General features: G+C 42.1%; 1 protein-coding gene across 1 annotated transcript in view; it reads right to left on the reverse strand.

Annotated features, from left to right (window-relative positions):
* Nucleotides 1-26,192, reverse strand: part of ERBB2 (erb-b2 receptor tyrosine kinase 2) — a 188,202-nt gene that overhangs the window by 65,355 nt on the left and 96,655 nt on the right. Inside the window, exons 2-6 of the mRNA XM_068262978.1 lie at nucleotides 20,535-20,686; nucleotides 19,274-19,460; nucleotides 16,768-16,902; nucleotides 14,304-14,390; nucleotides 11,595-11,710 (exon numbers count right to left, since the gene is read on the reverse strand). Coding sequence (XP_068119079.1) covers nucleotides 11,595-11,710; nucleotides 14,304-14,390; nucleotides 16,768-16,902; nucleotides 19,274-19,460; nucleotides 20,535-20,686 — 677 coding nt within the window. The remainder of the gene's footprint in view (nucleotides 1-11,594; nucleotides 11,711-14,303; nucleotides 14,391-16,767; nucleotides 16,903-19,273; nucleotides 19,461-20,534; nucleotides 20,687-26,192) is intronic.

A 26,192-nucleotide genomic window follows, 5' to 3' on the forward strand; every position in this document is an offset into this window, starting at 1 on the left:
TGGGAGATTCTGAAATCTGCTGGGAATGTGAGTTCAGGTGCTGTACTGATGGTGTGTTGGTGTATGATATTGTGGGCAAGAGCTGTGGGATTGGTGATGGACGGGTCCATGTGTGGTAATTTGGCTGCTTTAGTGTTGTGGGTGGGTGAGGTATTGTTAGGAGCTTGGCCTGTCGTCTCCAGTAGATCGGCAGATTTGTCGGGGCTACTGATTTCAATGAAAGGTCTCTTCTTGGGATTGGGCTGATTGGAGTTGAGTGCTGGGAGTGGCCTGGGAGTGGAGTGGGTGATGTTGGGTGGTGCTGTGGGTTGTATACCGTTGGGGGTAGGGGTGATGTTGGTGTTAGGTGCATTTGGTAGTGCAGGTAGTGTGGAAGGTGTGAGAGTGGTGGGTACTAAATTGATGGGAGGTGGGTGGAATAAGGGGGGTGGAGGGAAAGGTGGATATTTGAAATTGTGTGGTGGAGGGATGGATAAACTCATGAGTGGGCGTGGTGTGGATGTCGGGAGTGATTTAGGTGGTTGGTGGTGAGGGGGGTGCGGAGGACCATTTGGGGGTGGGCGTGGTTTGCGTTCCCTTTCACGGTGCTCAGCGTATGCTAGGCGATCTCTATTAAGTTTTTTTATCTTGTTATCTATAGTGTCGCGTTCAAACTTTTTAACTTTCATAGTAAGATTGGACATGAGGGGTAAATATTGGGGGTTGTCAGTATGGAGGGACAGAAAGTCTTTGCAATTGTTAATCACAGGCTGTAGATCATTGACCAGGGAGGTACGTTTTTTGATGATCCTGGTCATCATGCCTTCTCCGCAACTTTCTAGATACTCGTACCAATCTGTACAGTATATGGGATCATTAGGAAAGGCTGAGAGAGTTTTCACTCTAATACCATCCGGGGAGATTTTCTCATTAATATAAGTTTGCTGCATCGCAATGTCAGCTAAATGAAAAAACTCATCTTTGAGGGCATTTTCCAGTTGTATGAATGTTGGTTTGAGGTCGACGGGGGCAGATGTTGTCTTATCGTCACTGACGTGATTGGTAGGGACAGCCGGGGCCTCCGGGTCACGCTTGAACTCTGCGAACAGGTCGATCCTGTGTGTGGAGCGGTCTGTGATGAACTCCATATTGAGGGTCTACGATTTTTCTTCTATTCCCTAGTCCTAGATGATCTGCAATCCCTACAACAATACCCCCCCACCATTAAACCCAACCTTACTCCCAAAGAGAACTCCGCCCTCAAATCACTCCTCAAAGACCGTCAATTGGTTATCAAACCAGCAGACAAAGGGGGAGGCATTGTCCTCCTCAACCGTTCAGATTACTTGGAAGAATCAGATAGACTTCTTAATGATCCTAAACACTATAATTCCCTTTCTTCTGACCCCACCGAGACAATAAACAAAGTTTTGAAAGATTTCATCAACCAGGCCTTACTACAAGACATCATTACAAAAAATGAACGCAATTTTATTCTTAATCACCACCCCAAAACCCCGTTCTTCTATTATCTCCCCAAGATTCATAAAAATCTCCAGAAACCACCCGGTAGACCCATTATCTCCGGCATCGACTCCATGACCAGCAACCTTTCCCGCTTCATTGACCGACACCTACAGCCTATAGTCACCAATCTACCCTCATATCTCAAAGATTCATATCACCTCATACAGCTGCTAACCCACACCTCTTGGTCCCTGGATTATCACTGGCTCACCTGCGATATTACATCACTATATACTAACATTCCCCACCAGTTTGGCCTAACAGCCATACAATTCTACCTTTCTACAGTTCCCTCTATGCCATACGACCAACAACAGTTCCTCTTACAATGTACAGAATTTATCTTGAACAATAATATTTTCTCATTTAATGATAAATATTACCACCAGATCAGCGGCACGGCAATGGGCAGTTCATTTGCCCCCTCGTATGCAAATCTTACAATGGGTTACATAGAATTACAACTATTCCAGAATGACCATCCGTTTAAAGATAACATTATACTCTATAAACGATATATTGATGACCTGTTTTTCATTTGGAAGGGCGACACCACACTTATCCCCTCCTTCATCACATTCCTCAACAGCAATAAAGCCGGCCTCCATTTCACTTCCCAACATCACCCCACCTCCATCGATTTTCTTGACTTAACCATCTTTATAGAACATGACAAAATCAAAACAAAAACCTTTTTTAAAACCGTAGATGCCAATAATTTCATACATTTTAACAGCTTTCACCATCGCCCCTGGACCCAGAATACTCCCTACAATCAGTTTCAACGTATCTTCAGGAATTGCACCGACCCACACGATTACAATATACAATCCGACATCCTAACTAAGAAATTTTCAGATAGAAAATATCCTAAAAAACGTATTCGCGATGCCAGACACAAAGCCAAAATACCGCCCCCCACCACCCAGAACATACCCAGCACCGATGTCCCCAATAACCCCCCACCTAGATTTATAACCAGATATTGCAAAGAACATCAAGGCATAAAATCTATATTACAAAAACGCTGGGAAATTCTCCTCCAGGATCCATACCTTAAACCAATATTACCCACACGTCCCCTCATCACATATAGACGAGCCCCAAACCTTCGTAACCTTTTAGCTCCCAGCAAACTACGTTGCAATAAAACTAACCATACACCTGTTTCCAATCCACCGATGCCAGGATCATGGTCCTGCAGCCAAACCTGTTGCGCAGCATGTACATTTGTACTGAACACCTCCACTTTCATGTCCAACACCACTGGTATCCAATATAGTATAAAAAGACGCATATCTTGCCAATCCAAATTCATCATTTATCTGATCTCTTGTGCCTGCCGTCTCCAGTACGTAGGCAGAACCACACAGGAGGCACGTAGCAGAATAGGCCAACACAAAAGAAATATTCTTAACAAATTCCCCCTGCACAGTGTTTCACGTCACTTCCACCAGATTCACCACGGGGACCCCAGCACCTTCACCATCACCCTAATAGATGAAATTAATGCAACAGAACCAGCGGCCTATGACAAACTGAAAAAATTGGAGATGTACTGGATCCAAACCCTCAGGACGCTAGTTCCTGAGGGTCTCAACGAAGTTTTAGAAAAAATCTATTAATTATTACTATCCACATTCCGTTAAGACTTTTTAACTAGTCCTCTCTCTTAATTCTTTCTATATTTTATATTACATTTTTATAATTTTTATATGTTTTATGATATGCACTGTATATAATTTGTTCATATAATTGGCTTTATACTAAATCGTCAGTCCAAACAGCTGTTGACAGTCAACAACTCCCTTATTTCCCAAACCCCCCCTCTCCTCCCCCTTCTTGTTCCCCCCCCCCCTTCCCCCCTAATATCCCCTTCCTTTTTCCCACCCCCCTCCCATTTTTATCTTCTTTTTAGGTATTCTTTCCTAATTTAAGTAACTATTCATTTTTATATATGTATCAATTAATTTTATATCTTTTTATATTTTTTATCTTATATATAATTTTTATTGGATATTTATTGGATGATCTATGCAAATGTTGTTGTTGTTGTGTCCATTTCTACATTAGGCAATGAAGCCCCGACCTTAGTATTATATTACCAGATCTAGTCATGCTTACCACTGAGGTTACCATTCCTCAGTTAAGAATTTTTCAAACACAATTCCCCTTTTTTTTTTTTTTTTTTTTTTCTTTCTCTCCCTTCCCCTTCCCCGCCCAGCATTACATCACTAGTTACATCACTGGCCTGTCCACACTGTCCACATGGCAGTCCCTGATTGGCCCATACTCACCCAACACCTATTTAAGCTGCTATGGCTTGCTCTTTCATTACAGAGGCGCTTAATTTGAATCCTTGTGCAGATTGGTAAGTCACTTTGCTACATCTTTTGGAATCTTGACTCCTAGTTTGTATAATTATGCTTTACACATCCTTAGAGTGATACCAGCAAAACCTTTATTACCTTTAGTTTAGTCACTCCTTATCCAGGACAAATACCTGATACTGAATACACTATTATTTACTATTAAACACCCACTACTTCAATCCATATGCAGCACATGGATGTTGTATTAGGTCAGTTAAAGCAATCACTCATTTGCTGCAATTTCTCTGCATTGCCATGTTTGGCTATGGGTTGTTCCGAGATACATTTATTCTGAGAATTGTGTTATTAGTGACATACTGAATATACAAAATCCATAGTTTTGCATTTGAACTCAATTTATTGAGTTAATTGAGGGAACCATATGCATTACCATGTTGGGCTATGTATATGTGTTTTTCCAAGATACATTTATTCTGAAATTAATTAAATCATGGGCTTACCTTATATATTTAATCCATAGTTTTGCATTTGAACTCAGTTTATTATATTGAAATCACTATTTTTGAATATTATATAATAACACATTTGTGATTGTACGAGTGTATTCATACTTTGGTCTCTGGCATTTTCAGTTTGATACTCCTCCCTATATTGCCTGATGAAGCGGGGTTGAACCTGCGAAACGCGTTGCATTTCTTTTTGGAGTTCCTAATAAATGTGTTTGACTGTCTGAATCGCAGTCGTTGTCGTGTCTGCTTGAGGGAGGTAAGACCACCACTTCCTCCTTCAATTTTGCCATTTAAGTTGGTTTTTAAGCTCATTTAATCTAATCTTATACTTTTGGCGCCTCTGTTCATTGTGTTATCAATCTGTTATACATCAGACTAGTTCCAGGGTGTAGAGACCACGGACCTCACACCCAGACTAGGGAACTTGTGTTACCATTCTGTTATACATCAGACTAGTTCCAGGGTGTAGAGACCACGGACCTCACACCCAGACTAGGGAACCTGTGTTATCAATCTATTTATGCTTAGACCAGTTCCAGGGTGTAGAGACCACGGACCTCACACCCAGACTAGGGAACCTGTGTTATCAATCTGTTATACATGAGACTAGTTCCAGGGTGTAGAGACCACGGACCTCACACCCAGACTAGGGAACTTGTGTTACCATTCTGTTATACATCAGACTAGTTCCAGGGTGTAGAGACCACGGACCTCACACCCAGACTAGGGAACTTGTGTTACCATTTTGTTATACTTCAGACTAGTTCCAGGGTGTAGAGACCAAGGACCTCACACCCAGACTAGGCATTGTTTGATATCTGTTATGACTTATTGTTTTCCTGACTACTCCTCTGATCTCTGATTCGGTACCTCGCACATCTGATACTCTGTTATCAAACCCTGCTTGCCTTGGATACCGAATCAGCCTTCTGTCTATGTACCTTTTCTGACCGTGTGTTGCCGACCTGGCTTGCCCGACCTCGAGAGCTATCTCTACTATTAAGAGATAGTTTCCAGATCACTCAGTGACATTTGTCTTTATTGTCACTCACTCTATGAACCTTCCTTCTTCCAGCCTAACTCCGCCCCTTGGGGAGTCTCAGGCTACTGGAAGGTTTCCTTATCTTTAGAGCAGTATTGCCCATACTGTCTCTAATTTCCTGTGCTATACTCAAAGTACTACCGTTACACCAAACACTCACATTATCCAGGTGTCCAGAGGTTAGCAATATATCTGTATTGTCGGTGATTCTGCAGATCATCAATAATCAGGTATATATCTGTATTCTTGGTGATACTGCAGATCACCAATAATCAGATTCTATCTGCGTGCTGACACCGATCGTTACAATAAACAAAAGATTTTTAATTTAGCACAGGCAACGCATTTTGCGGGTCTGAGCCCACTTCCTCAGGCCAATCAAAGTGCCTATAACAGTACAGAGAACTCCTCAGTATAACAAACAAATATATGCTGATATAATACAACAATAAATAGATAAATAGTTTAAATAAGTACTTAATTGATTAATTAGCCAATCAATTAGAAGAAATGTTACATGACGTTATTTTAACATGGTTCCTATTAGCATATAGTCTCTCTAATAGGGTAAGATATAGTATCAGAATTATTATTAGCAACGAGACTTAATAAGCATAATTGATTAATAGATTAAAAAAAAAATATATATATATATAGGATCAAATTTCAAAACACAGGTCATTAAGAATGTTAGGCAATAGTGTTAATTAAAAAAAGAAGGGGGGGGAGGGGCCCTGTGAAATATTGTGTAATAAGATACAAAGTCCTGAGGGATCAATAATGGTAATAAAAATAAGAATAAAAATCTAGAAAATGCAATTTTTATTTATTTATTGCTTAAAATTTTCTGCCATTCTGCACCTAAACGATCTAAGTGAATAGGAACCATGTTAAAATAACGTCATGTAACATTTCTCCTAATTGATTGGGTAATTAATCAATTAAGTACTTATTTAAACTATTTATCTATTTATTGTTGTATTATATCAGTATATATTTGTTTGTTATACTGAGGGGTTCTCTGTACTGTTATAGGCACTTTGATTGGCCTGAGGAAGCGGGCTCAGACCGCGAAACGCGTTGCCTGCGCTAACTTAAAAATCTTTTGTTTATTTACAAAGATTTCGTCATTGAGGTAAGACACCTCATCTTCTTTTCGTTTTTAAACTGTTTTTAGAAGTTTTTATCCAACCAGGGCGCCTCTTTCTTCCAATGTGCATAGTATACCCCCGTACACAGCCTGTACGAGGGGTGGTAACAGAACATCCGTGGTTACTACCACGGTAGCCATCTGTTTCCTTTTTCGTCAAGAGAGCGACCATATCGAGGTCCATTGGGGACCACCCCGAGTGGAGTCGGGTTAATGATCTCCACCTGCTTCTTGCGGTCGGATGCCCTATGCAACCCACCTTTGTGAGTAGTATTTCACTTTATTTTTTTCCTCAACACTAACAACTTACATATTGCACTACTGGGCTCTCGTTTTTGTCTCCTGTACCTTTTTCCATAGGGTGCCAAGACACCCCCACAACATTTTCCTCCACCACCTGGATCTTCTGCTATGAGTCCAGGCAATTCAGCCAGTCAGCGCCTGAGTGCTGCTTCCACAGCTGCTTCCACAGCCAGGAGCATTCTGCACCTGCGCAATAGTGCTGCGCAGGTGTAGTACGCTCCCGGCGGCGCATGCGCACTACACTCCGCCCGCCTGGCTCAAGTACCTGGACTCATAGCAGAGGAATCCAGGTGGCGGAGGAGGACAGCGAGGGACTGATTAGCCTGAAGGGGGCTGGAGGAAGCCCCAGGTATGTATAAAACTTTAATTTCATCTGTTTCAGGTTTACTTTGTTACTCAGTAGTACTCTACATATGCACTCCCCACAGAGCTGCAGGAAATCCACTGAGAATGTTGTGCACATTGAACACAGAGGTGTTGTCTATCACCCATAAACCTGGTTCAGATTGTACCTGAAGAATGTGTAATAGAGGAAGAATCGCCTCATTCTCCTGCAGAGTACCTGCACATCACTCTTACATGTACCCACAGTCACATTGCCAAGGGCCTGATCCATGTTCAGATTGTGTATGAAGAATGTGTAATAGAGGAAGAATCTCCTCATTCCCCTGCAGAGTACCTGCACATCATTCTTACATGTACCCATAGTTACATTGCCTAGGGCCTTATCCATGTTCAGATTGTGCATGAAGAATGTGTAATAGAGGAAGAATCGCCTCATTCTCCTGCAGAGTACCTGCACATCACTCTTACATGTACCCACAGTCACATTGCCTAGGGCCTGATAGATGTCCTCTGTTCTGGTCTGTACCTTTTACAAGTACTCTTACCAAGGACTAGTTTTAGTCTAAAGAGAATAAATATAGTAGTCTACATATCCTTCTCACTTCAGCTGTCTTTTAAAATTCCTAAGCGTTGGCATTTAAGAGACGAATTTTATGTTACATACTTTCAATGAACAAGATTGTAATATGCAAATTAAAGGAGTCGGAGTCAAGGAGTCGGAGGAATCCTTAACTGAAGTTTGTACCGACTCCACAGCCCTGGATGCAATAAAGGTAAATGTAGATCCAGATCAAATCGTGTCTGCTCTGGATGATCTCAGAATATCAGCGGATTTTTGATACACTACAAAATCTAGAAAAGCCTCCACAAATTTAGCCTATTCAAGAGTCTGGAAAAAATGTCAAGAGTTTGCTAAAATTTTACAATTTGATTCAACAGAGCCTTCAATTATCAATATTCCAGATTTGCTACAAGCGGGTCTAGAGCTGGTTTTAAGCTATAATCACCAGAAAGTCTCTTCAGCTTTGTCAGCAGCAACCAGGAAAAGCTGAGCCCAGCACTCCTTACTACAGAAATTCCTTAAGTCAATGCTAAAATTGTGCACTCCACAAAAAGCTTTGTTTCCAAATTGGGACTTATCTAAAGTACTGGAGTTCGTCTTCAGGTTCTTTAGCAATTTCATCTGCCTGCTCACTTTGTGGCATTACTTATAAAACAGTTTTCCCCATTATAGTTGCATCAGCAGCCAGAGTGTCTGAAATACACGCTCTAGGAGCAATATTACCTTTTCTAAAATTATTTGAGGATAGAGTGGTTCTTCATCCAATGGCACATTATCTTTCATATCAATCCTGAATGGACTTTACCATATTTTCCATCTGAGGCAGAGTCTTAGTGCCCTCATCCGCTAGACTTGGTCTCTGTTTTGGAAAAAAACTTACCTGGAAATGAACAGTACCTTCAAGAAAACTGAACATCTGTTTTACTGTCTGGTTTCAAAAAGGACAGGTGGAATTAGCCAGGACAATAGCTTCATGGATTAAGAAAACCATTCAAAGTGCTTATAGGGCAAGTGGGCATAATATGCCTGACTCCACTGTAGCGCAGAAGAGGAATTGCCTCTTCTATAGCAAGGGTCCCAGAAGCAACAATTTGTACTGCAAATTGGTCATCATGGAGTGGACCCGACTGTGCTACCTCCAGTGACATTTGTAAAGTCTGCTTCTTCTAGTGTGTGAATAAAGTCTGTACCCTTCCTTGTAAATTGTGGCGACTTATTACCCAATTAGTATGCTGCCATGTTGGCGCCTAGAAATTATATATATATATATATAATTCGAATTTGTAATAAAAATTAAGTACAGGATTTCACCGTGATCACACAGACAAAATCTATACTGTCCCATTATTGCACAGTTGCACATGATGCAATCGGCATTACCCAAACCTAACCCCAACCATAATCTTAGGCACCATTATGATGAAAGCTTATATAATTCTATTAATGTTAACACTGATGGCCCTAGGACTGACAAAACTATCTCAATAATCAATGTACATGTAAGCAGATAATGGAAATACCGTTAAACGTCCCTGAGCCAGGAGGCATAATAAATGAAAACATTCAAATAGTATTCAGATTCTTTCACTTTTTGGTATATTGCAGTTTATGCTAAATTAGTTTAAATTCATATTTTACGTCACTCAGCACAAAACAAAGACAGAATTTTTGCAACTTTCATTCTTAAAAAAAAAAAAGTCTACCACTGGCACCAGGGCCAGGACACGGTTATCTGGCACCAGAGGCAGAGATTCCAAAGTGCGCCTCGTCCCCCTCAAATTGTGCCTGCCCCAGTATAGATAGCAGATGTGTCCCCAGTACTAAAAAGGTGCCCCTCCCCCCAGTATATGCAGATAGATGTGCACCCAATATTAGGTAGCCCCCACTCAGTATAAGTAGCCAGATGTGCCCTCAGTATTAGGTAGCCCTGTCAGTAGAAATAGCAGGTGTGTCCCCAGTATTAGGTAATCCCCCTCCTCAATATAGATAGCAAATGTGCCCCCAGACAGTATTAGGTAGGTCCCTCTACCCAGCAAAGGTAACAAGATGTGCCACCAGTATTAGTTGAGTCCCCCCCAGTACAGGTAACGAGATGTGCCCCCAGTATTAGGTAGCCCCCCTCCTTAGTATAGATAGCAGGTGTTTCCCCAAAATTAGGTAGCCCCCCTCTTCAGTATAGATAGCAGGTGTGCCCCCAGTATTAGGTAGCCCCCCACCCAGTATAGGTAGCCAGATGTGCCTCCAGTATTAGGTAGCCCCCCTCCTCAGTAGAGATAGCAGGTGTGTCCCCACTATTAGGTAGCCCACTCCTCAGTATAGATAGTAGGTGTGCCCCCAGTATTAGGTAGCCCCCCCACCCAGTATGGGTAGCCAGATGTGCCTCCAGTATTAGGTAGCCCCCCTCCTCAGTAGCGATAGCAGATGTGCCCCCAGTATTAGGTAGCCCCCCTCCGTAGTATAGATAGCAGGTGTGCCCCCAGTATTAGGTAGCCCCCCACCCAGTATAGGTAGCCGGATGTGCCTCCAGTATTAGGTAGCCCCCCTCCTCAGTATAGATAGCAGGTGTGTCCCCACTATTAGGTAGCCCACTCCTCAGTATAGATAGTAGGTGTGCCCCCAGTATTAGGTAGCCCCCCCACCCAGTATGGGTAGCCAGATGTACCTCCAGTATTAGGTAGCCCCCCTCCTCAGTAGCGATAGCAGATGTGCCCCCAGTATTAGGTAGCCCCCCTCCGTAGTATAGATAGCAGGTGTGCCCCCAGTATTAGGTAGCCCCCCACCCAGTATAGGTAGCCGGATGTGCCTCCAGTATTAGGTAGCCCCCCATCTCAGTAGGGATAGCAGGTGTGTCCCCAGTATTAGGTAGCCCCCCTTCTCAATATAGATAGCAAATGTGCCCCCAGACAGTATTAGGTAGGTCCTTCAACCCAGTATAGGTAGCCAGATGTGCCCCCAGTATTAGGTAGCCCCCCACCCAGTGGAAGTAGTAAGATGTGCCCCCAGTATTATGTAGACCCCTTAGTAGAGATAGCAGGTGTGCTCCCAGAATTATTTAGCCCCCTCCTCAATATAGATAGAAGATGTGCTCTCAGTATTAGGTAGCTCCTTCCTCAGTATAAATAGCAAATATTCTCAAAGTATTAGGTAGGTCCCTCTCCCCAGTGAAGATGGCCAGATTATCTCCCAGTATTAGGTAGGTCTCTCTCCTCAGTGAAGATGGCAAGATTATCTCCCAGTATTAGGTAGGTCTCTCTCCTCAGTGAAGATGGCCAGATGATCCCCCAGTATTAGGTAGGTCCCTCTCAGTGAAGATGGCCAGATGATCCCCCAGTATTAGTTAGGTCCCTCTCCACAGTATAGATAGCAGATATGCCCCCAGTATTAGGAAGTCCACTCTAATATGCAGAGTTGCGAGCAGAGTGTGATTGAGAGTTTACTAACCTTAGTACCGGGAAATCTCTTCAGCTGTGTTGCGTCCCCTCTCTAGGACTCCTCCAGTGGCATCATGTAATTAAAGATGCCACTTTGGAGTCACAGAGATTGATTCATGTGCTGTGCATCCACAGTATTATTACTGCTTATTGATGAATCAACCCCATAGAGAGGATGCGAGTGAAGAGTGATCCTGGCATTAACAGGTGAGTAAACTCTCTATCACGCTCTGTTCGCGAGTTACGCGTCTCCCATTAGCACAGCTGGGGGATACTGCATGCTAGAAAAAAAAAATTGGTTCCAAGGTGTTTACACAGTACAAAGTTTTAGAAAGGATTATGTACATGGAAATAAATGTAGACATAATATAATGCTGGACAGGGGTGGAAGAGCTCATGCTCTATGTTCTCACCAGACAGTCGGAGTTCTTGGGTCCGGTACATCCGGCAGCACACTGCTCATGGCAGCAGTCACTGGAGGATCTCCCTTTACACCTCTGACAGCCGCTCTGACATATAATGCTTGTCACTGGCAGAGAGAAGGGCAGAGGATTACTGTCACATCACATAAGGCAAATAACACAGTATAGCTATTGTATACGGTTACGTCTTGGCTCTGATATTAAACCCTGCATTACCATACAGCACTTGGCAATTAGCTAAAGGTCCAGAGGTGCATATAAAATGTGTTAAATTAAATAACTGCATGTGGTACTCCTACATATTACAGCCAGTCTGATACCAGCTCCCAATCCAGTTAGCATTGAGAGCATGCCTTGGAAAAGGTAAGGCATCTGAAGAATCTGTCACAGGTGGCTGATGGGAGATTAGGAAGAAAGAAAGACATAAAGATGAAGAAAATATAACTTGTTTCTAAATTAGGGGTAAAGGTGGCCATATGCTAATAGATGGACACCAGATTTAACTATCAGATCGATCCCTCTCAGATCAACTCTGAATGGAGCCTAGTGCCTCAGTGGGGTCAGGTTTAAATGTTCCCACCTGTCCACTGTTGTGCCACTACCATGGCACACAAATGTGAGTGTAAATATTCAAACACACAAATATACATTTAAGGGGACGCCAGTCGAGGTTCCATTGGTCGCTGCAATATCGAAAGCCATTACGGTAACGGTTTCCTGCACGCAGTTGAGCAAGCAAACATTCCAGCATTCCTGATCGATTCTTTCAACTGAGTTTGAAAAATCAATCAGGTGGCTATGTTGCAGCACCAATTCTCCTCCAATCAGAAGGTCGATCAGCCAGCAAAACTGAGCAATGTATGGGCACCCTTGGACTACCTATGCTGATCTGGCGTTCTGACCGAGTAACCTGTGTGCTTATTGCAGGAATGTGACTCAGAAAAGACTAAAGCCAAAAGACCAGCATGGTCAGGTCAATTACATTTTAAAAGCTTATAATAATATGGAAGCTTCTATTTTTTTCTCACTTAAAGGGGTTCTTTCGCGAAAAAAGTAGGCAGTTAAAAAATGTGACAGATGACAGGTTTTGGGCCAGTCCATCTTTTTAAGGGGGATTCTCAGGGCTTTCTTTGTTTTCAACAGCATTTCCTGAACAACAGTTGCAAAATCTAACTGACATAATAGTGTGCAAGTGATTAGGGAGGCCGGCTAGTATCTTGTTATTTTGGCAGTTAAACTGTTGTTCAGGAAATGCTGTTGAAAAACAAAGAAAGCCCTGAGAATCAACCCCTTAAAAAGATGGACTGGCTCAAAACCTGTCATCTGTCACATTTTTTTAACTGCCTACTTTTTTCGCGAAAGAACCCCTTTAAAGGGATCCAGAGGCCCCAGGAAAAAATATTCTATACATACCTGGGGCTTCCTCCAGCCCCATATGCCTGGATCACTCCCACGCCGCCGTCCTTTGCTGCCTGGATCCGCCGGTACCGAGTCCCGTCATGGCCGCCAGTCGGCCAGCAGACGCGGCCAATTGTCCGCATCACACGGGGCTCCCTCCATAGACGTACGCGTGAGGTTGCTTACTGCGCAGCCGCATGCATACGGGTATGGAGGGAGCCCCTGTGATGCGGACAATTGGCCGCGTCTGTCGGAAGTGACGGGTCCCGGTACCGCCGATCCAGGAAGCGGAGGATGTCGGCGTGAGAGCGATCCAGGCTTATGGGGCTGGAAGAAGCCCCAGGTATGTATAAAAGCTTTTTCTTTTTTTTACTTATGTTCCTCTCTGGTTCCCTTTAAAGATAATCTGTACTCTAAAATTCTTACAATAAAAAGCATACCATTCTGTTCATTATGTTCTCCTGGGGCCCTCTGCTGTTTCTGCCACTCCCTGCTGCAATCCTAGCTTGTAATTGCCAGTTTTAGGCAGTGTTTACAAACAAAAAACATGGCTGCTAACCAGCATGTGAAAGGCTCAGAAAAGCTCAGTCTGTGACTCATACAGAGCCTGCAGGGGGCGTGGAGAGGGTGTGCATAACTTCTATCCTATCACAGCAGAGCAGCACATTCCTGACGGAGCCAACAAAGCCGTCAGAGGAAAGAAGTTGAGATGAGATAACAGAGATAATACAGCCACTGTGCAACTAGGAAAGGCTGCAGTAAGACAGACCACATTAGAACAGGTATAGGAACTTATAGGATAGAAGAAATAAGGCTGAACATTTTGTTACAGAGTCTCTTTCAGGGTGCCTTTAAGGTGCAAGTTACACTTATCTCAACTGCAACAGTTCGGAGAGCTGATTACTCAAAGCTGTGTGGCTCATTCACAGGCATGGCACACTTCCTGATTTCTGAGCTTTCTGTAGTTAGACAGGGAATCTCTATATCTGATTATAGGCTATTTCAAAGGAAATTTACTGTGACCCTGAAAACCGTATCTTTGACCCAGTGATACTCTTAATTGCTGTACCACAATTACCTGTGATCCACAGATATAGATTTAGTAGGTTTTTCATTTAGGTTTTTAAGTTTAGGTTTTTCATGTAATACACATACTAAAATGTGTCTGCAAGTGCTTTCATCATACTCCAAATCCATTCAAGAGTAGAACCAAGCCAAACTTTAATCTCCACCCCAACCCTTCCTGTTATCTATAGACCAGTTGATGACTTGTTCTGTGCATAAATTATGACAGTTACTCACAGATCTGACAGTTCTCGTCTCCTTCTCCCCAACATGACCCTTTTGCTCCTGTCTGTAACAATCCACACCTTCCAGAACATGGTGGACCTGCCAAAGTAAAGGATACAAAATCTGTCACAAGCTTGATTCACATACATGCACACACACGCCCTCTCACGCATACACACACACAAGCAGTGGATGCAGAAGAGGAAAGACAACAGCACTGATCTAAGAGAAGCATTTGTTGCTGGTCGTCAATCTGAGAAAGATTATTAGGCCGTCTTCAAACAATCTTAAGTCCATCATTCTACAGTGAAAGATTATTCCCAAGGGTAATACTGACAGTTGCCAGTATTCCCAATATGTACTTGTTTGAACCTTCTTTTACACATAATAAAACTTGAACTGTTAAAAAAAAAGAAAATATGCTGTCAGGTTTCAGGACAGCTTGGAGTCTGTGAAGGACAATTCTCATAGCTACTAACTGTCTTTTTTTTAGAGGGACAGTCCCTTTTTGGGAACCAAATCCCTCTGTCCCTCTTTTTCCCTCATTTGTCCCTCTTTCAGGACTGATGTACTCAATTGACTCTTAACTTTATTCTTATCCATTAAAGTAATATTTCTTACTTTGAGTTTTATTAACCACTTTACCACCAGGGGCGTAGAAAGACGTACCGCCCCTGTCCGTGCTCCCGCTCCCGCGCTCGTGCACGCCGCCGCCCGCTCGCCCGGAGATCAATGAATGGGAAAAACCATTTCCGTTCATTGATCTTAGCCCCCCAGCAATGATCGGCTGCTTCTATGAGAAGCAGCGCGATCATTGTGATTTTCCCAGCCTCATTGTGCTTCCTGTAAGCGTACTTCCGGACGCTTACAGGTCGCATGAACAAAAAGTTACTGTGGCCATCTTGTGGCCAAATAGTATAACTACATCCAAAAACATTTTTCATAAATAAATACCTAGTTTTACATTATAAATTAACTCATTACCTCCCACACGCCCCAATTTTATTTTGTTTTGTAATAAAAAGAAAAAAAATTACAATAAAAAAAAACAACATGAATACCGGTAGTTACCTTAGGGACTGAACACTTTAAATATTTATGTCAAGAGGGTATAACACTGTTACTTTATAAACTATGGGCTTGTGATTAGGTATGGACACAAACTGAAAAGAATGCACCTTTATTTCCAAATAAAAATAATGGCGCCAAACATTGTGATAGGGACATAATTTAAACGGTGTAATAACCGGGACAAATGGGCAAATACAATACGTGGGTTTTAATTATGGAGGCATGTATTATTTTAAAACTATAATGGCCGAAAACTGAGAAATAATGAATTTTTCCCGTTTTATTTCTTATTCTTCCTGTTAAAATGCATTTACAGTAAAGTAGCTCTTAGCAAAATGTACCACCCAAAGAAAGCCTAATTGGTGGCGGAAAAAACAAGATATAGATCAGTTCATAGCGGAATATAACCCAGCATTTTTAACTTTGCTTTAAAACATTATTTACAGCATATTATATGCAACCAGCATTTTTTTTTTTACTAGACCAGCATTGGAAGGGTAACACACAGAGCTTCGCAGCCGAAGTTTAGATAGATACATTTAAGTAAACACAATGTAACAAGTGTGGAATGTGACACACACTCTCTGACTGTGCAGGAGCTGGAGGACAGCCAGAGAGTGTGTAACATTCACCACTTGTTACATTGTGTTTACTTAAATGTATCTATCTAAACTTCGGATGCGTCTGCATTTCTCTCCACGGAACTTTAAAGCTCTGTGTGTAACCTTTCCAACGCTGGACTAGTAAAAAAAAATGCTGGTTGCATATAATATGCTGTAAATAATGTTTTAGAGCAAAGTTGAAATGCTGGGTTATATTCCGCTTTAAAGTTATAGACAAATGAATGGAAGGAGCGCTGAAAGGTGAAAATTGCTCTGGTTAAAGGACTCACAAGGCGGAAAAAAAATGTAGTTTTACTTACCTGGGGCTTCCTCCAGTCCCTAGAAGTCATTTGGGACCCTCGGAGCAGCTCTGGTCCTCACCAGGGTCCCACTGGTCACATGTAAGGATCATACGATCCCTGATGATTCTGCACATACGGGGACGCATGCGAACGCACCGATGTCATCGGGATTGTACTGCGTTGGCGCTCCCAGTGATGTGGGCACGTACTCGCGCAGTGCGGACACAAGACTGCACATGCACAGAAGGCGACTACCCATCGGGATAGGTGATCATAACAAGCTGCCACCGAGACCCCGGGGAGGACAGGAGCTGTGCCGAGGGACCCAAATGACTTCTAGGGGCTGGAGGAAGCCCCAGGTAAGTAAAACTACATTTCTTTTTTCGCCTCATAAGTCCTTTTAGAAATAAAACTAATGATGATAAAAAGGAACAGGTGGTTTGAATGATAAAATGATATCTTTGCTTATGAATTCTTTATGATACGATATGCCTGACTCACATTGCCGGCTGCTATTGCCTAGGAACACATTCTTTTTAAAGGCATTGTTCCGACTCAGGATATCTTCCCATTTGATGGTTTGATGAAAGCACAACTGTGTATTATTGTTCATGATCACTCCACCACTCAGGATCTCTGTGGAAATAAAACACCAAAATGGTTTACAATGATTTTAATGCTTTTGCACACTGCACCTTTTTACACTATGCACTGTGATAATAGTAGTGCATTGTCATTTATGAAATGTTGAAAAACATAAGCAAGCTGGTGATCCTTTAGTTGGCGGTGACCCTTTGTGTGCCAACTTGGATTTAGTTTCAGAAGTTTTTATTATAGTAAGCCATACACAATACAAAATGCATATTCAAGGGAACAGCTGTTGACAAACAGTACCGGTGGCTATGCCGAGGATTCAACCAGAAGGCAACAAGGCACTCACTCCTTGTGCAAACATGGCCTATTTATCTTGTGTAGGTAGTAGAGAGCAGATGTGCACAACACTTTTGGTTGTTTATAAAGTTTAGTGGTGGACAAATTTAACAAACCGCTACAAGGAAAAGTGGAGCAACAGTGGATTCATTGTTCAGGATAACCAATCGCCAATCGTAAGGCTTACAGGATATCCAAGGTGACATGTGACACGATGAGATAGACATGGGTATGTAAAGTGCCTAGCACACAAATAACTATGCTGTGTTCCTTTTTTTCTTTCTCTGCCTTAAAGAGTTAAATATCAGGTATGGAAGTGGCTGACTCAGACAGGAAGTGTGACTCTCACTGATAAGAAAGTCCAACTATAAAACACTTTCCTAGCAGAAAATGGCTTCTGAGGGCAGGAAAGAGATAAAACGAGTCAATAGTTCATAGATTTTTAGCTCTGGCATACTTCAATGAATGTGTCATTGAGCAAAAATAATAAAACAGTTAAAACTTAAAAAGTAAATTTAAACATAAAATAAAACTGTGGAATATCTTAAAAAAATCATTTTTTAGGAGAAGGGAGATAGATACAATAGTTTATTTCATTAGGTTATTTTCACCTCGGATGTCCTTTAAAGAGGCACTGTAACAACATAATAGTAGAATGCAGTAAATTATTCAGGATAGCCACATTTATGGCATTTTCCTGGTTTCAGCATCAGAAACACTTCCTATAGCTATATATTGCTGTATACTGTAAGTAACCATGTTCTCCAAGTGATGCTTAGCCTAGGCTGATTAGCTATGCAGAAGTCCCCTCTCCCCCTGGGCATTCTGGGAGACCAGGTATATTTTGCACTGACTTTCTAACTCTCAGTAACCAAACATTCTGCAGAGCTGCACCTGACAGGACTAAAGATGTCGCCAACTGTGATAAATTTCAGAATGTAAATCAGGGTGAGGAAAGATTTCACGATGGGCAAACAAAATTTATAAATGTATATCGTAAAAAAACATTTTATTCATTATGTTATTTTCACTACAGTTTCTCTGTAATCTTTGCATCTGCTCAAGTTTTGTCCTGATCTTCCATAAACTGGTTTTGATAATCCTACCCTTCTATTAACCACTTAAGCCTAACTGGACGAATATATTTTATATTTATCCAGTGTATTTGTGGAGACTGCACCACTAGTTTGTTTCTAAAATAGAGTTTAGAGAGTTTCAGGGTTGGGGCCCATGTCTTGTGTATTCTTTTTAATCACAAACTGAATCAAAAGCAATTAAATCTTCGCATATTCTGTACCAAAATAAAAGACTTGTAAAATGAAAACAAAGTGACAGAATATAAGAGAAAAAAACATGTATTGTTACCATAAGAATTTTGCTTTTTAAGTATGTGTGCCATGAGGGTATATTACTATAATTTTTGCAAATAAGGTCTCATAATCATCAATAGTGTACAATGAGAAAGAAAAAAACAGAAAACAGAAAAAAAAGACATCTTTATTTCCAAATACAATATTGTTACCATACATTGTGCTAGGAACGTAATCTAAATGTTGTAATAACCAGGATGGATAAGCAAATACAATTTGTGGGTTTAACTTATACTTAGCACAGCTTATTGTAAAGCTATATTGGATGTAAATGGAGAAATAGTGTGTGCTTTTCTATTTTTTACCTTAATTTCCCTTTAAAATGCATTAAAAATAATGTAATTACTAAACAAAATTTTCACACACTAAAAGCCTAATTTGTCCTGAAAAAACAACACATAGATCATTTATTAGTAGTAATAAATTGATTAGTAGTAATAAAGTTATTGACAAATGAATGGGAGCAGTGCTGGTATGTGAAAATTGCTCTCGTCCTGAAGTGGTTAAATATCACAGGTAGCAGGAACCACCACACATTAATGACGAGACAAATGCACTCTACAACCAGTGATCAGTGACCCTTCAGATTTAGTTCACCAGGATTCCAGGACTAAGAACAGTATAAATAAATCAGCTCTATGAATCTGAACAGATTATGGCCTGTTATCACTATTACTTCTTCTATCACACAGACCTAGTGCTCTTACCTGTGAGACTTCTCACGCGCAGTTCTCGGAGTCCAGCTGTACCATCAGCCTGGAAGTTGGACAGTACCGCTAGAGCATAAGCCTCCTGAAACAGCTGCGCACCACGTATAATACGTAGCTTCTCTAAGGGTAGATAACTCAGCAGGTTGTGGGCTATTAAAACATAGCCCTGCACTTCCCTGATGTCCTGAAACAGAAAAAAAGAGAGGTCCTAAATACCAATGTGGCTATGATAAACTTAGTTCTACTCCCTATACCAAGTACTACGTACAGGTTATAATCTTCAACCACAATTTTAAGACTTATGCGCTTATGAATGCGGCAGCTAGACTCTTTGCACCCCTCTGCTTCAACGTCTCCTCTCTGCAAAGCCCTAAATTGGCTCCCCATCGGCTTCAGGATCCGTTTCAAGATTCTGTGCCTGTCCTACAAATCTGTGCACAAGACCTACATCTCCAAGCCCGTCCACAAATATATACCTACGCGCCCCCTCCAGTCCGCCAATCACCTCTGCCTGACTGGCCGTGTGTTTCTCCCTCCCTTGTGCGAATGCAGGGTTTCTCCAGAGCTGTCCCCACCCTATGGAATACTCTACCATCCCCACCCCCCAACTCACCCCTTCCTTCAATGCTTTCGAACAAGCCCTCAAAATACACCTCTTGAAGATGCCCCCCTTTCCTGCACCTCAACTCTCTCAGCCGAGCACCTATTCTGCAGCCCCACTTAGTGTGTCCCTACCCTTTAGATTGTAAGCCTTTTGGCAGGGGACACCCCCCCCCCCTTTCTTTCCCCATGTATCCTTCTTGATCTTGCAACCTTACCTTACCAATGACACCCTTCCCATGGACTAACTGGACTTGAATTGCTGGGTCTCTGTAACTAGCTCCCAAATCGCATGCTCATGTATCTTATACCCCGTTTGCATGTATAACCTTATGCTACCTCTCTGTCTGACACCCAATTGTATGTACTGTGTGTCGCATACAGTGAGGCATATAATCCATGAAAAGTATGCTTTATTGTCACTGTTAAGGCACTGCACTGCGCTAGGATACCAGAGGACGACATACCGCAATGCATCCGCTGTACTGGTTAAATGCATAAAAGTATGTCTGAACTGCAGCTCTAAAGCTATTCTGTAGAACAAGAAGAGTTGTCGCAACATCAAATACCTCCAACTTTTTCTAAACTGAACCTCGTGTGGCTAGCTGCTGTTGCCCAATAGCAACCAAAACCTGAGCGTGCAGGATTGAGTGCTCACCTTTAAGAAAGACATGTCATCGTTCTCTCGCATGTAGGTGATTTCTAAATTCCCCTGGATCACCTGACAATCCTTGTAGAGATTGCGTAGAGTCTCATAATGAATATCAATGCTGAAAGGGCGGAGCAGTTTCATATCGGTTCCGGTACAAACTGAAAAAGGAGATCATGATAATGAGGGCTCGTGTAGCAACATCGGCAAATCTTTTACAAGTTATTATTATTATTTATATAGCACAAACATCTTCCGTAGCGCTGTACAGAGTAAAAGTCTTGTCACTTGACTATCCCTCAGAGGAGCTCACAATCTAATCCAAGTTATTTAAGAATTGATTGATCCAGGAAACATGAAGACTTGCAGTTACTGAATATTGCTCAAATCGTGTGGTCGAATCGAAAAGATATACTGTATATGTTTTGCATTATTTTGATAATAAATAGAAATAACTACAAGTTTTCAGGTATCCTGGATCACTCACAGTTCTTATGTATTAACAGAATAATTCAATGAAACTTCACAAAGCACAACATAAAAAATAAAATATAAGCGCAGCTAAGATAAACCAATGTTTATTTCACCCCCTATCATTTTCTGGCTGTTAATTATAATTTTTTGGGGATCACGAATATACATATACATATTACACAGTGCTGTACAATAAATAAGGTTACAGACAATGATACTGTTTATCCTCGAATATAAGTTGACCTCATGTATAAGTCGACCTCAATATTCGACAGTCTTAAGCTGGAATTTTATATTGACTGAAGCATAAGTCTACCCAGAAAAGTTAATGGCTGCACTTGAGGACTAGCAGGGAATAATGACTCCAGTGCATACAGTATTGCAGCCATTAACCCCTCCTGTCACTTAAGTGCAGCCAATAACTCCTCCAGGCCCCCAAGTGCAGTAATTATTCACCCTCCTTCCTGCAACCCAGCATCCCCCCCGCCCCTTTCCTTGTTAATTGTTGTGGCCAGGACTTTCAGACCTCTGCTTTCTTGCCATTTCCTTTATCAAGAAAGTGTCACTTATCACAGGGTAAATTGTTGCAAATCGCAATGTCATGAATAGTACACACATTACTCAGAGTGCTCAGTGTTGCTCGTGACTCGTGTATAAGTCGACCTCATACTTTTATTTAGTGAGTCAGACCTACATTTCTAGACTTATAGTCGAATATATACAACAATAAGGGTGACAGTCAACACAATACAGGAAATAAGCAATAAGGTACACAATACCAGATCATACACTGGTGTAATAGTTCCAGCAAATCAAGTTCACGTTACTCTGTGAGCAGGATCAACGACCAAATATACACAAGGAGGCCTGTCAAAAGGAGGGGTGGTGACACGATAGGAGGGAGCTGAGGAAGTTACTTGGGTGTGAAGTAGAATTGTGGAGAACTGCTAGTGAATTGTGGTAATTTTGTTTGCTTGACCCTTAAAACGCTACCCTTTTAAGGGCCCTTTTCCACTAGCAGTGGCTAGCGTTCACGCTGAACGCTAGCGATTGCTGAATCGCAAAAGTACAAAAATTTGCGGGGATTTCCCGACGTTTGCGGTCACGATTTTGCTATGCTATGCACTGCATAGCAAAATCGCGGCAATAATCGTTCCGCCGCGCGTTCGCGTTCCTGTAAAAAACGAATCGCGGTAGTGAAAATGACCTACCGCAATTCCTATTAAAAAGCAAACCTTAGCGATTGTAAAATCGCTAGCGGTTTGCGACTTTCCGATTCAGCCAGCGCTAACGTGCTAGTGGAAAAGGGCCCATGTGAGCCGACAGTCAGCTGAACTGACTGCAGGCCTTACTTATATACGGAGCCAGTGAAATGTCTAATCAGCATAGCCTAACCAGCTGAGTGAATTAGGATATAAGCAGTGGGGAGTAGTCTCTTCAAGTCTCATGCCTATCAATCAGGGTGTAAAGGTCCATACACACGGGCTGACTGATATCGGCGTCAGGGATCGGGGGGTGATTCCTCGAGATCAACATCACTGTTCCGGGCAGTAAAGATGTGGAGTCAGCTGTACAGCTGATGACGCCTTCTGTTGCTATGCGGGAAAGAGGAGGGACAACGGAGCACCCACACGTGACGTCACGCAATGGCAGCATGGACAAAGCAATCGTCCATCACTCGGCTGAGTTGATCTGCCGCCAGATCGCTATCCATGTGGCAGTCGTTTATTGGGGGGATGCTGTACACACCCCGGATTATCGGATGAGGTGGTCATAATTATCGGCAGACTCTGAAGTTACAGATAAGCCGCTAAGTAATAAGTGTGAAGCAACTAAAAGCCAGAATTACAAATAGCAGTTAGTAGTAAATATCACTGTATGCAACTCAGTAATTGATAAATCTGGTTCAGGCTGATCATTACAATGGGACATACATACACAGGAAATACTCGTTACAAATAAAAAAATAATAATAATAGTAGCCTATATCTATTTTTTCAGCCTGTGGTAAAATTATAAGTGCAGCAATGGGGCTGATTTACTATTGCTGAAAAATAGTGAAGAACACGGGACAGCGTAAGAGTTCAACATATCCAGGCCTGGATTGTTTAAAAATTGACTGCTAATACGTTATTATGCTTTGCTACCACACAAATGAGGCTTATGATTTCTGGCTTTCTAATAATAAACACTTTTCCAGATTTGATAGATCACTTACTTTTTAAATTATTCTCCAGTGTTTTGTAGCCTTAGAAAAACAACCTCAGGGGCTCTGAATGTATGGTCAATTTTATGTCCTCTGCCTCGGTTAGCGTGGGCAAGGACATATACCCTCATACAGCCTAGTAGTGGCTGAATAGTGTACTGGTTAAGGGCACCGCCTTTGACACAGGAGGTCTTGAATCCTGGCTGTAGAAAATACCTATTCAGTAAGGAGTCCTTAGGCAAGACTCCCTATCACTGCAGGGTGGCCTACTAAGCGCAGCTTGCAAGCACTTATTTATATAATGGTGAAGTTTAAAGGACACCTAAAGTGAGAGGGATATGTTCACTGCCATATTTATTTCCTCTTAAACAATGCAAATTGACTGGCTGTCCTACTGAACCTCTGCCTCTAATGCTTTTATACTGAGACCCTGAACAAGCATGCAGAGAAAAAGTTTGACTCAAGTTTGCCTGGATATGCCACATGCTTGTTTCAGGTGTGTGATTAAGACGCCGATGATGACAGAAAGCACAGCAGAATGCCAGGCAACAGGTATTGTTTAAAAGGAAATAAATATGGCTGTGGAGTCAGTGCAATAATCTTCTTACTCCAACTCCTCAGTTTATGAAACCACCGACTCCAAGTACCTAAAATGGCTCCAACTCCTCAATTCTGACTCCTTAGTCTAATACTTACCAGGGCTGTGGATTTTGTACAAAAATCATACGACTCCCGACTCCTCATCTTATCAAATCACCGACTCCAACTCTGGGTAAATAAAATTGCTCCGACTCCGAGTCCTTGACTCCGACTCCAACATCACAGCCCTGCCAGCCGCCATATCCCTCTCACTTCAGGTGTCCTTTAAGACAATCCATGCTACACACTGTCCCTCAGAGAGGCTTACAGAAAGGAGTTACAGGGCACATTCACTGTTTACCAGGAGAGGTACTTCACAAATGCAGAAGGCAGGGGTACGGACACATAGTAGTAGGGGGGAGGGCTGAGAACGTGTCACAAGGGAAGAACAGCAATTTTGGATCTGAAATCTTTACATATGAAATCAGGGGAGAAGAGCCAAATGGAAAAAAAATATGTATTTTCTTTTATGCAAACACTGCCACCCTCCAACATCAGCACCATGTTCCAGAACTGGACATGCAGTGTGAACAATTCATGTTAAAGTCCACTTTAGCATATGTGCAACATACTGTATTTAGTATGAATGTGGATTGTTTTTATTAGTGAGTTTAAACACTTTTTTATATATAAACTAGATACTGTAGTAGTGATACAATGAGATCTCTGGCTTTCCAGAAAAGGGTTAAATACATCTCAGCTCTTCCAAAACATAGTCGCTCGTGTCCAGCACGCTGTCAGGAAATGGTGGCTTTCCCCGGAAATATCATTAGTGCTCTTTGTGGCATCTGTTTAACTCTGTGTCCCCAACAACTTCCCCCTTGCTTCCTGTATTACTGCATGGTCATCTGTATAATGTTTCTCCAGGGAGATGAGTCCCTCATCTGCTTAAACCCTAACAGCTTCTGTGCCAGAGTAAATTCTACAGAAATGAGCTCACATGAGTTTTATTGAGCTGCTCAACAACAAACATGAGTCAGATGAAGCTGCAAAACAAGAAAGCTTAATTACAACAACAATCTAATAAAGTTATTTCCAAGCAGCAGCAAGCAAAGAACGCAATCGCTCTGGCAGCAGACAAAAAGTCTCCTTATCAGGCCAGGGGGTTGAAGGAGGAAAGCTCAGCTGCAGTGATTTGCACAGAAATACTCATTATACCTTACTGGATGCTTGGTTCACTATGTAAACATGACATTTGTTTCATATGGAAGCTGCTATGATGACACTCAGCACTGTTTGTTATCTACCACAGAACAGAAGCTTTCCAAGGTGCTGAACATGTTCAACTTGGTCGATAAAGCACAGATAGCGACCTAAATAAGTTGCGGCTCCCCCTCAGCTCCAGTAACCAGCAGCTAATGGCTGTCAACAGGTGCAACTGGGAAGATGGGAGAATTCAGTGGGCGTAGAGAAAACAAATCCCCCTGCATCAAACAGAAAGCACCATGCTCAGTCCTGGTGGGCATTGAAGCCTGACGAATAACTCCTTGACCCAGGAAGTATAGGGTTATGATGCCACCTGAGCTCTCTGAAAAGAGGGCAGTTGGACAAGCACACTTCCCTCACTTATGAATACAGTGGGTCTTCTGGCAGACCCCTTTACCTATCTATTATAGAAATAAAAGTTATTAAAAACACTGCACTGACTTTTGTTATACAGGTAGTCCCCGATTTACGAATGCCCGACTTACGAGCGGCCTGCCGATGCGAACGGCATGGATTCTGTGTTTTCATGGGAACAAGTAAAAAAAAAATTTCAAATTGGACTTGTAGTTTTTGAGAAAATCGATTTTAAGAAATTCAAAGAAAATATGGCTTTTAAACTTGTATAAGCAGGTACAGAGGGCAGAGGTGACACAGATGTGGACACTGGAGGCCCAGGGGGGCACAGAGGACAGAAATGGCCCAATGTTCCGACTTAAGAACAGATTAAGGTTAAGAACGCACCCACAGTCCCTATCTCGTTTGTTAACTGGGGACTACCTGTATTTAATTTCTTCTGTACAGTAAGTGGGTGTTAAACAACTGCAGGACACAATGGGCTTGATTCACAAAGCGGTGCTAACAGTTAGCACCCTGGTGAAAAGCCCTTTATCACGCCTAAACTCTGTTTAGGCATGATAAGTTTAGGTGTGATAAGTTTAGGTGTGATAAGTTTTTAGGCGTGATAAGTTTAAGCACCAACTGGGTTAGCACCGCAGTGCACAGCTGATCAAAAGTTTTGCGCTAGCAAAGTCTGGTGCACTTTGCATAGAGTTTAATGGCGCTGCTTTGCGTGCGGGACTTTGCATGCGATCTAAACTTATCTAAACTTAGCATGCCTAAACTTATCATGCCTAAACTTATCA

The sequence above is a fragment of the Hyperolius riggenbachi genome, chromosome 12 (assembly GCF_040937935.1).
Source record: "Hyperolius riggenbachi isolate aHypRig1 chromosome 12, aHypRig1.pri, whole genome shotgun sequence".
Classification (NCBI taxonomy): domain Eukaryota; kingdom Metazoa; phylum Chordata; class Amphibia; order Anura; family Hyperoliidae; genus Hyperolius; species Hyperolius riggenbachi.